Raw genomic sequence first — 18,772 nt, forward strand, 5'->3', positions numbered from 1 at the left:
TTATCCTCAAATATCTGAATAATGGTCCACTGCATACAGTAAGTGAATACATTAATAAATCCATGCTGACAATCTGCCATTGATGCATTGGTATCTCATGTGACCTCATCAGCACTTTCTGTTGTGCATGTGCATATTCATTACATGCTGGGCATTTACCAACATAAATGGTTTACGTTCAGACTCCTCCTTTTACAAGACGGAAGTTTCTCTCAAGCAGGTATTGGTTACCAGGCCGTGATGATTTTGTGAAAGAAAAAAATAAATAAACAATAATTAAAATACAAATACTGTGTATGTGTCTCTTAATATAAACCCTCTATTGGGTGCAATTTCAAAATGTGAAGATGAATTTTGGCTCCATGTGGCGTACGGAAACTCACGTTGGGTTTAGGTGGTATTCCTCTTATAAAGGTATAAAGAACATTTATAAGAGGAATACCACCTAAACCCAACGTGAGTTTCCGTACGCCACATGGAGCCAAAATTTATCTTCACATTTTGAAATCGCACCCAATAGAGGGTTTATATTAAGAGACACATACACAGTGTTTGTATTTTAATTATTGTTTATTTATTTTTTTCTTTCACAAAATCATCACGGCCTGGTAACCAATACCCGCTTGAGAGAAACTTCCGTCTTGTAAAAGGAGGAGTCTGAACGTAAAACTTCAAGTATTTCATTGCGCCAATTTGTCTATATCCCAATTTTTTCCAATTTCGTGTTTTGAAGTAAGGGTGTATCTTCAGGGATTGTGATTTAAGGCAGCATTGCGCCAAATATTACCTGTCAACTGTTTTGCATTTACCAATTTAGGGGCAGATTTATTAAGCTTGGAGAAGAGATAAACTGGAGATAAACTGGAGAAAAGGTAAAAGGAGATAAAGCACCAGCCAATCAACTCCCAACTGCCTTTTTCAAACAGCTGATTGGCTGTGCTTTATCTCCTTTTACCTTTTCTCTGAATTATCTCCAGTTTATCTCTTAATAAATCTGCCCCATAGTTCTTAATCTCACTGCATGTTAGACCAGTCCAATGTATCCCTTGCTTGTCTGTAACATGCATAACTTCCAAGATGACAGGAATGTGCGTGCCAGCATTTCGGATCGCAATGATTTAGTATGATGCACAAAATACCATTCTGTACACTGATCTCATCTCTAAATGACCAGTAGTCCCTCTGATTGGTGTCTCTTCTTTCAAAACTGACCATCCAGTTAGTACAATAGACTTCAAAATCTGCTGGCTCTCATCAGTGATGGTGTTCTGCTGAACCTGATGCAGTCGCTGGTCAGTGACATTCAAGTATTCTGCCTAATTAATCTGTGCAAAGTCAGTCATGACCTACTGCATGGTGCACACTGTATGAAAACTTTGGGCTGCTCCGGAGTTCCCACCCACCGGTAATGCTCTACTAAGAGTGTCACTGATATACAGTACATCTCAGGCTGTATGTAACACAGAGATTGTAATGCTGTAATGTTAACATTATACACTGAAGTCTTTTAGGTGCATAGGGAAGAGGCTTTTTAAAGATGGCAATCGGCAGCTTATGATCCTTCTCCACTGAAATCACATCCCGGCCATATAGAAAATAATGAAAACGGGAACAAGCAAACATAATGCTCAAGCACTCCTTTTCAATTTGTGCATGATTCTGCTCAGTTGGAGTCAATACCCTTAAAGCAAATGCAACTGGTTTTCCTTCTTGCATCAGGCAACATCCCAGTCCGGTTTTAATAGAATATCTCTGTACTGACTTTGTGACATCATAATATTTTAGCACAGGTGCAACTGCTAAATGCTTTAATTTCCTCTACTGCCATGTCATGCTTTGGAAGCCAGTGCCATATTGTATCTATGTCCAGAAGTCTGTGCAGGCGTTCACGGTATGGCTCCAGGGTCCAGCAAAATGTGGCTTGTGGTTCTCCAAGTCCCAACTTGCGGGGGAGGCTTGCTGGAACTCATAGTTTCACAGTATTGAACAATAGTTTTATCTATTTTTTTACACAAAGATCAGCCCAGTGACCACTGCACAGGGTCACCGGGGACAGCACCAGACTTCAGCCTGGTCAGGTAAGTCCTGGAGGGGGAACCCCCTTATTGGCCAGGCTGACGGGTCGGTAGGGTTAATGCTTTAGCAGCGGGACCTTATACAATACGTGTCCCCCGGCTGTGGCATTACCCTGCTGACTGGTTGGGCCTGGTTCTTAAAATACAGGGGACCCATACTCATTTTGTCCCCCGTATTTTGGGAACCAGCCCCGGCCCTGGAGTTGGTTTTAAAAAATCAGCGAAGCCCTATTTGGTTGGTTTCCTGATTTTTTTATTACCAGCCCCAGCTCTTTCAGCCTGGTGCTGGTTATGGCTGTGGGGGGGACTCCACGCCGTTTTTTTCAATTAATTTATTTTTCTATTTTTTTTAACACTGAAGCCTGCACGGATCTGAGTGATCCATGCAGGCTAAAAACCAAATACGACAGGAAAATATAGTGTATTTTCCAGCCATATTTGGCCCGCCATTCACGTTTTACGCCAATTAGTGGCCGTATTTTTAATATGGCTGCTTAGAATACGACAGAAATCACCATTCAAAAGAATGGTGATTCCTGATTTAATATCGATGGTGTAATCATTCGTATTTGTAAATAGAAATACGAATGTCCCATCAATACGAGTTCGAAAATTCTTATTTTTGGCAAAGTAAATGCCAAAAATACGTATACTCCTCCCAAAAAAACATATTTTCGTATGAAAATATGATTTTTTTATCACTAATTTTTCTTAGGAAATTTCCCCCAAAATATGACCATGAAAATGAACTTCAACTTAAATTGTAGTTTCTTCATACGACTGGTATAGACATATGCACATTTGTATTCCAGAGGGGAATTTACAAAGCAGTCGTATTTCACTCTTTCATATTTTCCAATATGGTATGAATTAAATAAATGGCATGGGGTCCCCCCCCCACACTCGTAACCAGCCCCAGGCTCAAAGAGCCGGCCATGAGTTTTAAAAAATCAGGGAACCAAACAAGTAAGGGTTCCCTATATTTTTTAAAACCAGCACCAGGCCCAAGAGCCGGTCCTGGTTCCCAAAATACAAGGGACCAGCGCCAGGCCCAACCAGCCAGCAGGGTAATGCCACAGCTGGGGGACACTTCTTATATAAGGTCCTGTGGTCAAAGCATTTACCCTGTGACTGGTCAGCCTGGGCAGGGTTCCTGGGGAAGTGGGGACCCCCCAATGAAGGAATCCTGCCCTCCAGAACTTATCTGCCCAGGCAGTAGCCTGGTGCTGTCCCCAGTACCCTTGGCCTGTGGGTACCGGGCTGATGATTGTGTAAAAGTTAGAGTAAACTATTGGGTTCTGCTGTGGAACTAGGAGACCCAGCAAGCCCATTAATGTGAAGCGGTTCTCCAAGTCCCAGGCTTGCTGGGACTCATAGAAAAAACCATTGGGCTCTGCTGTAGAACTATCTTTTACAACAACATCATCAGCCTCGTACCCACAGCCCAGGGATATTGGGAACAGCACCAGGCTTCAACCTGGACAGGTAAGTTTGGAGGGTGATCCCTTTATTGGGGGGTCCCTACTTCCCCAGGACCCTTGCCCAGGCTGACTGGTCAGTAGGGGTTAATGCTTTGGCTGCAGGACCTTATATAATAAGTGTCCCACAGCTGTGGCATTACCCTGCTGGCTTGTTGGGCCTGGTGCAGGTTTTCAAAATACAGGGACCCCTATTAATTTTTCCCCCATATTTTGGGAACCAGGATTAACCCTGGGTCTTGATGCTGGTTTAAAAAAATACAGGGAACCCCAATTTGGCTTGTCCTCTGATTTTTATCTGCTGGTTATCGCTGTGGGGGGACCCCACAACATTTTTTTTTACATTATTTATTTATGTATTTTTTTACACTGAAGCTTGCACGGATCTGACTGATACGTGAAGGAAGCCAAATATGCTTGGAAAATACACTTCATTTTCAAGGCATATTTGGCCGGCAATTAGCGGGTGTATTTTCAACACGGCCACTTAGAATACAAATACGAATCACCATTTAAAAAAATGGTGATTCACAAATAAGAATGTGCCATGAATAAGAATATGAATTCACATATTTTCGGGTTAGTAAATCCCGAAAATATTAATATGCCTATTTCATGTATATTCATGTTAGTAATTTTACCCCTAAGTATTAATTTCACTTGTCGGCCACAATCCAAACGCGCTATCAATTTGCGGTCATGATCTGCCTCTGATTCCTTTGCAGTCTCACCACAGCCAACTACAAAAATATCATCTGCTATTGGCTCAATGCCGCTCAGTACAATTAGCGATTGTTGTTTTCAGTGGTAAACTTCAGGTGCTACCGAAACTCCAAATTGGAGTTTAAGCCATCTTTTCCTGACCCATGGGGTCCAAACGGTGGTCATATTGCTGTTTTTTTTTTCATCCAGTTTGCATTGCAGAAATGCATCACTTGCATCCACCAGTGTACAGATTTTTGCTTCGGCAGCTTATATAACAAATCCTTCAATGTCGGAATAATGTAATGAGATCTTCACAGTGCTTGAATAAAAAATTTAGGATAAATACAGATTCTTAGCTTGTCAGGCTTGACATTGACCTTATTGCTAATGCAGTCAGTTAGTTCAGTCACAGGTGCAATATGCTCTTCTACTTCCTACTGATTTAGTAAAGCTTTCACTCTTGGCTTAAGGGCTATATGCATATTGCGTGGAGCACATTGGAATGGAGGAACACTTGGATCAAGTTCAAAATGTACTACCGGGAACAGATTTCAATGGTTGCTTGAACACATCATCATAGGCATTTATTAATTTCTCTTTGCTCAATGGTCCAGACAAATCATGTCTGGACCATTAAATGCTGGAGTTTAAACTTGAGCTATTGCAGCTGTGTATAGCTGCAGTGACTGACACAAGTAGTTCAGCCGGGTAAAATCTACACGGCTGTGGGGTCGCTCCATACGAGCTGTTGCACTTAAGAGCTCTGCAGCGCATGTACAAACACAACTGCCAGTGTCCATCTCACTGCCGCACGGCTCCCCCTAAGATGCCTTACTCCTGACCGGCTGTGTCATTTGCACAGCGTCACAACAGCCAGAGTGGTTTATACTGTATCATCTTACCACTGTCATGCGGGTATGCGGAACAAGGAGATACCTGAGTGAGCACTCTCTCCACTTACATCAAACTGAGGACATACTGAGCAGTCTGGAGGATGGGTGAGATCAAAGTCTTCATTTATACGAAATACTTTATTTACCTTCCACAGATTCCCTTGGGTGGTCATCTCTAGTACCAATTATCCTACTCACCTAAATACAATATAACTGTTGATATCTGTCCGGAGCCGATTGTTTGATATATACGCACTCCTTTGGCAAACCAAATTGACTGTCTAATATAAATATTAAGGATATAAAATTGCCAATAGGGGTTCTATCAAGTCCAATAAGGACTGAGAAGCTGTATACCGGGTGTAATACAATTGGACTGGTGGACTGGTCTCATTAAACTCATTAAGTGAGGTAATAAAGTTAATGGAATATAGTAACATTTATTGTTGCAATAGACGGCTTCTTTTTAGAATGTTTGCTTTTTATGTGCAATAAAATTGATTGTATATTTTACACTTTAAGCGCTCTCTTTGATATATTATTGTTATATTTTAGCGTTTCAGTAAACTGTTTGGGAGCTGCTAGTCCAATTATTTCATTAATATTAGTTTAGAACTTTTTTGAATTCAGCATATACATATATAGAAAATTTGTCATGAATGATGTAAATATCATTATTATTTTGTGAGTATGATTAATGTCCCCACATTTATTCATGATACATTTTTTATAATTGGCGCCTAAATTTTGTTTTAATATGGCTTCAGGAGAACTGAAGGACCCCCAAGGGAGGAGGTAATGGCTCCTGCACTTCAGACCACAGAGGGCCCAACTATGGTTGCCGGTCCAACTGACTCTCCCCTCGCCTCACTGACACTCTCCTCCACACCCTCATGCTGGCTCTCCCTCCACTGAATGGCTGCCTGGGTGATGTGCCGCACAGCAAATATATGTTCCCCATGTCCATGTCCCTCATCAGGATACACATATCTGTAGGGGTGATATATATCTGTATTGTCACTGTTTTTACTTGTTACCTATCTGTCTGGTGCAATCACCAAGTGGCGCCACTGAATGGCTGCCTGGGTTCTGTGCCGCACAGCAAATATATGTTCCCCATGTCCATGTCCCTCATCAGGATACGCATATTTGTATGTGTGATATATTTCTGTATGGTCACTGTTTTACCTGTTCTTATACTCTCTGTTGCATAGCAATCCAAAATGAATTCCTAGCATACGCACGTATACCTGGCCAAATAAAGCTGATTCTGATGTGCCATTGTTTTTCCTTCACTGACCAGTCCGGTTCCTCGGTTCTGGCTGATAAGTGATACAGCCTGAATCCTGGCTTCCCAATCTATGACTGTGCATGACTGGGTGCATTAGGAGCTATGGGCTCTAAAGCAGCCCGGGCCCCATAGTAGCTGCACCCCTTACAGTAGGCTTACACCATCGGAAGTTACACCATTCGTTTGAACCCCTCTTAATCTTCCATCATCTGTACACTGCATAAATACTTAGCATTCACAGGTATGCAGTACATAATTTTACTTTTAAGGAAAAGGGGAAGGGGAGGATGGACCAGTGCACACAAGATAAATGGTTAAGTCTGTTTGTCCACAATAACTAGGTAATGTGAGAGTGCACATTCTCTCTGAGAGTAGAGAGTAAATAGTATGTAAGGCAGGAAGAAAGAAAGACTCTCTCTTTTTTGGGGCACTCTTAAACTGAGATAACTTATAGTAATCAGTTATTAACATCCATGTTAATAACTGATTACTATAAGTAATCTCATTTTAAGAGTGCCCCAAAAAAGAGAGAGTCTTTCTTTCTTCCTGCCTTACATGCAGTACATAATCACAGATTCATACACATTTAGCATGATGTTTTTCCCTGTTAGAAATAATCCTTATCACATTATTAAATTTAAAAAAATGTATATATGATTTGACTATATTCAGTGCAGTTTTTTTAAGTAAAGAAATAATACAAGCAAGAATCTATGAAAGGAATTATTTTCCTTTTAAAAACTGTTTGTTTACCGACTAGTTTGTGCCTTGTTCTGTTTTTTTGTGATGTAGGTCTGGGATTGCACTGTGTGTGGAAAGCATATAGCTAGAAAGCTCAATCCTGGGCCTTTTTTTATCCAAGATTTAGGATAAAAAAATGGCCAATCCCGGGATTGAATTTCTGATGCCAGGAACTGCTTAGAAGCAGTCTGTTGGCATGCCTAAATATAATATTGTTTCTTTTACTACTATTAGAGACCACCTTAGCCTTGAGATCATTTACACTTAATTCTTATTGGAAGCTTATGGGGGTATTCAATGTTGGTTGATATTTCTGACAGGCAGAAATATCATCCATTTTGAACATTAATTTGCATTCATCTATTCATTGTCAGGGCCTTTTCTCAATGGGTGTCAGTGAAGGGAGCCCTGCTGATAGATCTCGCCCAGCTCTGTGCAGGGCTGTCAGCTCCTTCCAATTACTGTCAGGACTCTGCAGCAGCAGCCACAGCTACAGTATCAGTGCTGATACAGTGGCCTCTGCTGACAGGCTCATAGAAAGATTAAGGGAGGACGCAGGGAATACTGTACCCTGGGCCCCTCTTTGCCAGGGAGCCCCTCAGTTGGAGTGCTATGGCATCCCTAGCTGTCCTTGTTATACAGCAGCAGGACCAGGAAGTCAAAATGCATACAGAGGTTCAGGTTTCATTAGCAGGAAATGGAATGGATCATGTTGAGAGATATGCATACTAGGGCGGAGTGAAAAAACTGAAATTGAGAAATTCAAAATCGGCTAGTGTGGGAAAGTTGTGACTTGACCTGAATAAGAAACGTGCAAAATCTTTTTGATCTGAGTCAACATCTTCTGTTCTGGCAAGAGGCCTGAAGTTTCACTTTTTTGGTGAAAATGATGAAAACTATGAAGATGCTCCGATCTAGTTATAATTATGTCATGATGTCTTAGAGTGGTTCATTAATATACTTTAGCATAGTAAGAGAGAGTACGAGCTTGTCCTAGTGCAAAGTGACTGACTGGTGGGAGAAAAAATCTCTAATAATTGACCCATTTTCATGGTCACAATTGTGAATATTGTGTGTTTTCTCCTGAACGTGTTTATAATAGAAGCACAAATACTCTAAATGGAATTTCGGTGACACTGTGTGAAATATAACACTGCATAATAGCCCTTAATCAGACCTGATCCCAGTACAAATTTGTTCTCAAAATGGGCAAAACAAATGCTGCATTGCAGGTGGGGCAGATGAAACATGCTGAGAGAGTTAAATTTGGGTGGGGTGTGTTGAAACTAAAATCTAAATTACAGTGTAAAAATAATGCAGCCAGTATTTACCTTGCACAGAAACAAAATAACTCACACAAATCTAAAGGTGGCCATACATCTACAGATCGATTGTCAGATTGGGCCGGTTGGAACAAACAGCTGGTAATATCTGAATGACAGTTTTTCAGCATTTCAAAGCAAATGGTCAACTGTCATTTGCTCTCATCTTTTACCAGGATTTTGTTCCAACCAGACAGATCGGACAATAAATCTGTAGATGTATGGCCACCTTAAATCTCTCTGCACATGTTACATCTGCCCCACCTGCAGTCCAGCATTGTTTTCCCCTTTTTGAGAACAAATTTGTACTGCGATCAGGTCTGATTAAGGGCCATTATGCAGTGTTATATTTCACACAGTGTCACTGAAATACATGAAATTGGATTTATGCTGCTCTCTTTGCAGTGCATATACAAAGATAGACAATCCTGTGTATATAAATAAGAAATAACTGTTGCAGTCTGTTATTGAAAAACAGTAACTGTTACAATAAGTATTACAAGTGTAAATTGTCTAATGTATTATTTTACATATCACTTCTGTTTATTGACAGAAAAACAGTGTTGCATCCCCAATGCTGGGAACATGAATGGGCTGCATTACAGCATATAATTATGCCAAAGATAAGCCAATATATTAACTGTTAAATACGTTGAAGTGTATTATGATGTAATAAATTGTAAGCTTTCAGCAGGGCCCTCTAACCCCCAAGTCTGTCTGTCATTACCCAGTTTGTTTTATCACTGTCTACTATTGTAAAACGCAACGGAATCTGCTGAGCTATATAAGACGCTGTAACGGAATCTGCTGAGCTATATAAGAAACTGTAACGGAATCTGCTGCGCTATATAAGACGCTGTAACGGAATCCGCTGCGCTATATAAGACACTGTAACGGAATCTGCTGCGCTATATAAGAAACTGTAAATAAATACATAAACAAATACATCTAATGTTTAGGGGGAAAAAAAACAAGAACATTGATTCAAAAAATAACAGGTTAATCATTCTATGAGTGGTGTCCAGCAGTACATATATGCCAATCACTGTGTTCATTTCTAGGCAGCAGGGCCGTCCTAACAGCAGTGTGGGCACCTGGGCAAAGCAATGCACTGGGGCCCTTAACCATTCTCCCCTCCTAGGGGTGGGGGGTGGTATCAGCAGCAGCTTTGATGTCCCACGGGTGGCAGGGGGTGCTCTATCTTCCATTCAACATGTAGGACCTGGAGCAGTAACTTCTGCTAATTACTCCTTTACTGCACAGGTGGTGGGAGGGAGAACACTAACGTGTGGAAGGGGGCACTGAGCTGAATGAAGGGTCCATTGTAAAATTCTTCCAGGGAGGTATGGGGTGTTTTATACACAGGGGACGGTTGGATAATGGAGTTGGCTTAATATTCGTCATTTTCGGGTGGAAGGGCAGCTTCTTTGACTGCAGATATCGCCATTATCTGGAAATAGATTTCTTAGCCTAGTATAAAAACCTAGAGTCCCAACTTTCAGGAGGTGCTGGGAACTTGGGTATCAGAGATCAGGAGCCAGAGCAATCCATTGACAAAAATATAAAACTGTACACCAGACGTTTGGAGCTGGAGCAGGAACCGGCTGCTGGAAGGCTGATATCTCTGGTTCTGGGCATGATAGAGACAAGCCGCTAGTGTCAGAGAGAACCTGAGAAATATGACTGGAAATTGTAATTAACAGGTCGGATGTGGACTGCTGCTTTGAAGTTGGATATCTGCAGTTCCCCAGGGCCGATTTTCTAAATTTTGGTATCCCTGGAAAAAGGGGATCCTCAGCTATCAACATAGAGCCCTTATACGCCTGGGGCCCCTGGGCAAGTGCCCATTAAGCCCATACAAAAAGACGGCCCTGCTAGGCAGAGGGAGTTAATGTGGCCATACATCTACAGATTTATTGTCCGATCTGTCTGTTTGGAACAAAATACTGGTAATGGATGAGAGCACTTTGCTTTGAAATGCTGGAATTCTGCCAAAAACTGTCATTCAGATATTACCAGGTATTTGTTCCAACCAGCCAGATCTGATAATCGATCTGTAGATGTATGGCCACCTTTAGATTTGTGTTGAGTTATTTTGTTTCTGTGCAGGGTAAATACCTGCTGCAATTTAGATTTCAGTTTCAACACACCCCACCCAAATGTAACTCTCTCAGCACGTTACATCTGCCCCACCTGCAATGCAGCATTTGTACTGCGATCAGGTCTGATTAAGGGCTATTATGCAGTGTTATATTTCACACAGTGTCACTGAAATTCCATTTAGAGTATTTGTGCTTCTTCTATTATAAACACGTTCAGGAGAAAACACACAATATTCACAATTGTGACCATGAAAATGGGTCAATTATTAGGGATTTTTTCTCCCGCTAGTCAGTCACTTTGCACTAGGACAAGCTCGTACTGTTTTTTACTATGCTAAAGTATATTAATGAACCACTCTAAGACATCCTGACATAATATAACTAGATTGGAGCTTCTTCATAGGTTTCGTCATTTTCACCTAAAAAGTGAAACTTTAGGCCTCTTGCCAGAACAGAAGATGTTGACTCAGATCAAAAAGCTTTTGCACGTTTCTCATTCAGGTCAAGTCACAACTTTCCCACACTAGCCGATTTTGAATTTCTCAATTTCAGTTTTTTCACTCCGCCCTAATGCATACGCTAATTTAACCCACCACAACTTCCACTGGGAAGTTTTAAGTTGTCAAATCTGAAAGCCTTCAATGCATACTTGCCTACCCTCCCGGAATGGCTGGGAGGATCACAAAAATCGGGGCCCCCTCCCAGCCCCCTAGAAGGATAGACAAGCCTCCCACATTCCTGCCCATCGCATCAGCTCCACCCTGCAGCCCCCTTCACTGCCTGTAAAATACCGGCATTCTCTGCTGTTCCGGGAGGGGGCAGGGCTATATTATGCAAACTGTGTTGTTAAGCCCCTCCCCCTCCCTGAACAGCCGCAAATCACAGCATTTACCATGATGGGGCAGGGCTTAAAAACATCAAGCTCCGCCCCACCCACTGGAAGTGCTGCAGAAAGTCTCCTCTCTAAGCTTCTCCCAGGAGACTCAACAAGTTGGCAAGTATGCATCAATGCTCTAAGAAACTACAGCACTGAATGGGTGAGTGTCACCCATGGTGAGTATCTGAAGGGGACCACAAAAAGGAACCAAAATACAGTAATGTCTCAATTTTGAGTGTTTTTGAATTAAAATATTTGACTTATATCTTGAGATACTTTGATATATGTTACCCTATCTTTCCTAATCAGACAACAATAAATAGGATTTACTGTACCAAATGTGCTACTCTGCCACATTACACATGTACATTGACTATCTCCATTCTAATACATAATAACAAGTCAAGCGAGGAATGTGATAAAGCCACAAAATCATACACAAAACCCAGACAGGGAAAAATTTCCCTCTCCTGTTTCTCATAACATGTCTACTCCAAGTACAGTGTCCCTGCCACATTACCACAATAAGATAAGAAAGGAAAATGGTTGTAAGCATTGCCTAACTTACATTATTGATAAACAGTACAGTAATAAAGTATTGATTTGTATTAAATGTAATTGCTGCTCCTCCTTTATACAACTCTCTATTACTCCCATGTCGTTGTCACTGTATTTTACATTTATAATACTGAATGAAACATTAGCTCTTTGCATATAATTTTGTATTTCACATAGTTTATGACTATGGATTAGGCTAGACTAAAATAAATACCTTGTAAATACAAATTAAAATGACAGCTAATATATTGTACTGTTCTACAGAAAAACCATACAATGAGTGTTATCCCAATATTCAGGATATTTGAATGTGTATAGTTTTTTTAACAACTGAATGCAAAATAAACACTTCCAAATAATAAAAAATCCTCCTATTAGAAATTACTGTAGTATAAAACTTGCAAGCTGTACACCAGTGTTGCTCCATGAAGCTGCTACAGGATTTTTCTTTAATGTAGAAATATACAGGATTGCTGATCTTGTGGGCAGCAGAAAGGTCCAATTGCTAGTCATTTTGCAGAGGCTTCATTTTTTTTTTCTTTCTATTTCATACTTCACCTACCCAAACCACTGTGTTGCCCCGTCTGATTCCTGAAACCTCACAATGTAGAACACTTTGCCTCCCATTGATTACAAACAGGGAATCCTTAGCTGGTGTTATGATATACTGTCCAAATATGCCACTGGATTTTATTATTCTATTTTTTCCATTCCAGGTCCAGTCTTTTTGTGCTATTGGGTCTTTAAGATTCTTCAGCGTGTCCACCCTTCCTGAGGACAAATCTACAAACAAAACATCCGTTTGTAGATGTGATGCAGCATAGATATAATACTGATTGCCCTCTGTGAAAGATGTTTGAAAAGTCACATCAGATATGTGCAAGTTTGTTTGTAGGTCGTAGATCAATTTAACTTCACCCAGGAAAGTGATTGTTTGGACTGTGATCCGTCCATTTATGTCATCTGCGCTCACCAAATAATGCCCATCTGAGGAAATGTAGGGTGTCCCAGTTATATTCCCATTAGATCCAATGATGGTGTCTGTAACACTATCAATTATTACCTGAGGCAACGCAGTAAAAAATTTGCTATGTTTACACTGCACAAAATAATAGCCACCAAGATGGGAATAAGCCATGTTCTTTGGGATACAGCTAGAGTTTTTGAAGCTGATGGTCTTTATGTGTGTTACAGTTTCAAGGTCAATTTTATGAATTGCAGGTATGGATTTGTTGAAGATGAAGCCAAATCTAAAAAAAAGAAATACATGTGTTTAAGACACAAGCAAATTGATCATTACATACTGTATTTATAATCATAAACAATCTATATACATTTGCAAATGCAGTACTTCTTGTTGATTTTACCAAACAGCCCACATCTACAGTTTATAATAATAATAATAATAATAATAATAATAATAATAATAATAATAATAATAATAATAATAAGGCAGGCAGCACATCAGGATCACTATAACATTTTGGGACTTTTACAATGGCCATGAATAACCCCATGTTGACCTTTTGACTGTCGACCTAACTCATGTCAACCTAATGCATGTGTTGACCTCATGTCCTTATCGACCTTGATGCATGTCAACCTTTAGTGGTTGACCCAATGCATGTTGACCTTCCTCTTGTTGACCTAGTGGCCATATACTTTTACAACAGACCCACAACCAGATTAAAAACAGTGCAGATAGGACATCAAACCCCCAGGCCTCTACATAAATATAGGCACATCATCATGATCCATTAGGTTGACCTGTTAGTCAGTCAGAAATAAAAAATAGTAAAATTGTATTTCTACTTTCCTCACAAAATGATGCAAGCAATGTTCTACTTTTACATAAATAGGGAGATATTAGGACTGTGTAGTGTAGGGTAGAAATGGGCAAAGCATTGATGGGCTTGACCAGTTGAGTGCAAACACTTAACCAAATGAACATGTTGGATGTTCTACAGCAGCCAAAAAGACTAAGGCTAATTCTTATTGGCTATCTAACAAAGGCTGCTGCTACCACCAATGGTTGAGGAAACTCAGACAGGTCAGGCCATTCTGTGGGGGTTTGTATGCCCCTTGCAGTGATTCAGATCCCATTTTTGGTATACCATGCCCCTTTGTTCAGGAGCATGCAAATGTATTTACTAGGTAGATCATAAAAGCTTTTCACCATTTAGAGTACAGTAGATCAATAAGGGGTGTACACTCCTTTTTTTAGGGGTGTACACTCTCACGTGGCACTGGTCATACCTCTTCCACAGAAAATATTCCTTTAACTATTTTCAGCCTCAGACCCATGTGGCCTTTGTTATGGCCCTACAGTGAGTTGAGATGATAACCCAGTGTGTTTTATTTTAAAATATATTAACTTAATTTATGCAAGCTAAAAAAAAACTGCAGTACAACAGCAATGACCATTATCACTAAGAGTTGTTGACCATATATGAGAACAGTAAATTACACACCAGTCTGTTGTCATCTGCAGACTTTTGATCGTCTTCATAAAGTGTAAAGCAGATCATCAGTTCTTGGTGCTATACATTATTCAAATAAGGTATTGGTTAATTCTTGTTAAGGTTTGGGACAGTGAGCATCAGACAAAATATGGATCATATTAATGATTTGATATATTCTAATTCTTCCTATTTAACTTCAGCATTAATTCTTCCTTCTGGGCAATTTGAATGGAAACTGACAGACTGCATTTTAGAATAGAATATCTTATTAGGGATTAGAGCTAGACAGATCAAAAATAGAAAGGATTTGTTGCATTACTCCAAAAAGAAATGACCTAACATATTTCCAAACTAGTTTGTGGGAGAGATTAATACATGCAGGGAACATTTGGCTGAAGCCAGTATTGCTAAAAAGGATTATACCAAAATATAAATAGTATTTTTCATTGTTCTGTAAATAGGCTTTTTATGCATTTTATAAGGGAAAAAAATCAATGAACAATTGTTAATAAAATTTTAGAAATTTGTGTTAATATCTCTAAGCATATAGAAAATGGTTTGATATTCAATTGTGTATATAATTGAATATCAATTCAATTAAATCTCAATATTCAATTGCAATACCTTGTTTTGGGTACATATGCATATTTTAGAAGTCTGTGCAAACACACCATTACTGTACTCAGGGCCGGATTGACACCTATCATTGGCGGCAGGCTGTCATCAGACATCTGCCGCCAACCAGGCAGGCAGAACTGAGAGCAGTGACAGCAGGGCAGAGAGCAGTGGGCTGTCCTCAGAGCAGATCTTTGGCTACTTGAAATCTCCTGAGTTTGTAGTCTGGCATCCAATCAAGAGTGGTAGTGCTGGCTCCTTATTGGCTGCCGGACCACAAGCTTAGATTGGCTTGTGAGTCTGCACAAGATTCCAAATAGCTACGGACCTGCTCTGAGGACAGCCAGGCAGCCCATTGCTCTTTGCCCAGCTGTCACTGCCTGTCTGGCTGAGCTCATGAGAGCCGCTACCTGCTGCTGTGGGGAAATCACACACCCTGGCAAAGCTTTACTGGCTGGTGAGTGTTCCCCTGCCCATCTGTAGCAGTGCCATAACCTTCCATCTCCTCACCCAGCATGTGTTATGTCTCCAAGCTGTAAGATGTCTCTAGTACTTCACCCTGCCTAGTCTGTTATTCCAGAATGGTTTCCTGTGTCTTGCAATTTACTACACCCAGCTCTGGATCAATACACACAGGCATATAGCATAGAATCATTTTTCTGAATTGTATATGTGTAGGCGAAAATTATGTGTTTTTATATTAATTAGGCGAAAATTATGTGTTTTTATATTAATTTAGCAAAGAACCTGGAATCTTGGGATATTGTCAACATACGGGGCATACAATAGTAATATATTGGTGCTTTTTCATGAATAATACTATTATTATTTTTATTCCTAAAAATAATAATAATGATGGCATTATTATGTATTAAATAATAACTTTCCTTAAAATTTAAATTGTACTTGTCAGTGGAGTTAAATAATAATGCTAAATTACTTCTTACATGTAGGGCACAGTTATCCTGTAGATATTAGTGGGCTTTGGGCAGGTGTCATTGAGCAAGAAACCCTTAGCAATGAGCATGTAGGTAAGCGGAATAATATGTAACAGGCATTACCGTGTGTGACACAATGTGTAATGGGCGTTACGGTGTGGCACAATGTGTAATAGTCATTATAATGTGTGGCACCATTTGTAATGAGCATTATGGTGTGTGGCACAATGTGTAATGGTGCAGTGTGTCTAAGGAGTTGTAGCTGGCACTGTGTGTCTAAGAGATGTCCAAAACTGTTGTGCCTAGGAGCGGCCTGACCCCTAAATTCACCCCTGACTGCACTTGCCATATTTTAAAACACAATGTCCACCCACACCTCTCCTATCTAGGTGTAAGTTGGCGTGGGTGCACATGAGTACCCACTGTGAGTAACCAAGCAATATACAGAATGCTATAGGAACTGGTGAAGTATACACATCAGAACCTACAGGAATCGTATAGCTTTCCAGCATGAAATAATTACCATGACTTCCCTAATTATACTTACTTTTTAACCAAATGAATCTGTAGTTTTACATTTTTTAAAACCCCATCCCAGCAACAAATACAATTGTTAAAAAAGCTCACAGCCTCTATAGACTTAAGTGTGCTCCTTACCGAATGTGGTTTATAATAAGATTGGTCGGAGGAATGAACAAATCATCCACTTCTTCAAAGGTTGTGCTGATAATATGCTGACTTTCTCCGGTACTTGCTTCTGATATGACCTACATGGTACATAAATAAAGACAAAATGACATGGCTTACAGGAGATCAGATCAGATCAGATCATACATACTTTTCACGTTTTAGGTTTAAAAGCTAACTGTTGACATATTTATTTTAGTAAATAAAACCATTAAATTAATTTTAATGCCAGTAAAATGTAATAGGATAAGAGATTCGGAAAGTGAGAGATTTGATAAGAAATCTCCAGGTTTTTTTAAAGCGGCAATCATTTACACTTCAAAATCAATTTTTTTCCAGTGTAAATGATTGCCGCCTTAAAAAAAATATTTGTCGTCAATGTATTTGCGTCAGGGACTCATGGTTTTGCTCTGCCCATGCACATATTTGCGCATGTGCAGGGCCACTGTACGAGTGCCTTTGGTGACTCACATTCGCTGATGTGTTTGCACGGATAGAATATGGAGGTGGATGGGCAGGGGCATGCCCAATGTTTTATGGGCATCCTCATTAAAACACCAGGCATTTCCCTGGGTACAGAGATGGGTCAATGCCTGCCGGGAGTGAGCGGCTGATGTCAAATAACGTTACACTTTGGCTGACTCTGACTGGAAACAGTCAGAAATAAAAGTCAGTTTAAAGGCAGAGAAATAATTTGATGGTCGGCGACCATTGAATGTTTCTGTCACCTTCAGCCGCATGCAAGGGGATATGTTTGCATACATCCCATCACATGTTATCAAGGGGATTCGGTTATGTTAAGCCACTTGCTAAGGAGCAACTGACCGCTGCTTTGTAAGTGTTACTGAATTAGGCACTATTTCCCTTTGGCTTGTAAATTGCTTCAGAGCTCTTGCCACTTTTTTCTGCCCTAAATTCAGTTGTTTGTTAATTTGTAAACACTTCTACCTATTAGTTTACAGTAAATGTTTTAGGACACACCACTCTTCACAATGTTTCAATGGTCCCTACCATAGCCCACACCCATGCTTTATCACCTGGGAGGCTATAGCACCATCAGGAACATTGATCCTCTGCCCTGGAAACACTTACATCAGGAAAGCACAGGTGCTGCTAATCAGCCCAACCCTGATAACATCAGTTGACCTGCTGCTGTTTCTCTAAAACCTGGTCGGATGCTCCACATTACCTTCATGGGGAAGTATGCTGTCCCTGCCATACTCCTCCCTCTTTAGTTTCCACCACCCTGTGAAGCTGAAAAAATTTCAGGTGAGCTCTCCACCTCGCCCACATCTTGTTGTGTCATCCACTCGGGTACACAGTCAGGTCACTCACCTTGTCCTCTTCCTCCTCCCAGAACAATAGCCCCACAGACCCAGCAGTGGTGGGGAGGTGCTGATTAAGTGTGGGCACTGAGGGTCTGCGGGGGCTAGTGCTGCACTGCCGGCACCCGGGACCTGCCTTAACCCTCTGCTTGCCACCACCGGGACCCACAGATCTACTTGTCTGCGTCCCGGTGTTCCTCCTGGCTCCTGCTGCTTATGAATAAATAGCCCTCACAAAATATCTGCCCCATTACAGCAGACAGTTTTTGAGGATGATAGAAGAGGTGGTGGGTGGCCTTAAAAACAGTCTGCTGTTGGGGGCAACCATTTTGTGACAGTCATCTTTCATTAGCAGCAGGAACCACGAAGAGCGCTGGGATGCAGACAAATAGATCTGTGGGTCCCGGCCACAGACACGGCGGTGGTGGCAAGCGGTGAGTGAAGGTGAAGTGTTTCATTACTTTACTGGGGGGCACCAACATTTTTAGGAAGGTGGGGGGCAGATTTTGTAGTTTTGCCACTGCCTCCTCCCCTAGCTTTAGTATTGGGTTGTTTGGAAAATTAGGACTTACAACCCTCCTGGAAAGGGCATCCACTTTGAGGTGCTGTTTCCTTGGGTGATGCCGCACCTCAAACTTAAATAGCTGTAAGGCCAGAAAGCAACAGGTCACACAAGCATTCACCTCTTTGTTGTGTGCATCCA

At 40.8% G+C, this 18,772-nt stretch overlaps 1 protein-coding gene across 2 annotated transcripts in view; it reads right to left on the bottom strand.

Annotated features, from left to right (window-relative positions):
- Positions 1-11,174: 11,174 nt before the first annotated feature.
- The window catches only part of LOC146074076 (follistatin-related protein 4-like), a 1,002,356-nt gene continuing 994,758 nt past the window's right edge, over positions 11,175-18,772 (bottom strand). For both annotated transcript variants that reach the window (XM_083181806.1, XM_083181805.1), the window contains exons 15-16: positions 16,715-16,824; positions 11,175-13,292 (exon numbers count right to left, since the gene is read on the bottom strand). In XM_083181806.1, the coding sequence (XP_083037932.1) occupies positions 12,590-13,292; positions 16,715-16,824 (813 nt within the window). In that variant the 3' untranslated portion in view covers positions 11,175-12,589. The remainder of the gene's footprint in view (positions 13,293-16,714; positions 16,825-18,772) is intronic.

Source organism: Crinia signifera, chromosome 4 (assembly GCF_055691185.1).
Source record: "Crinia signifera chromosome 4, ASM5569118v1, whole genome shotgun sequence".
Lineage (NCBI taxonomy): Eukaryota > Metazoa > Chordata > Amphibia > Anura > Myobatrachidae > Crinia > Crinia signifera.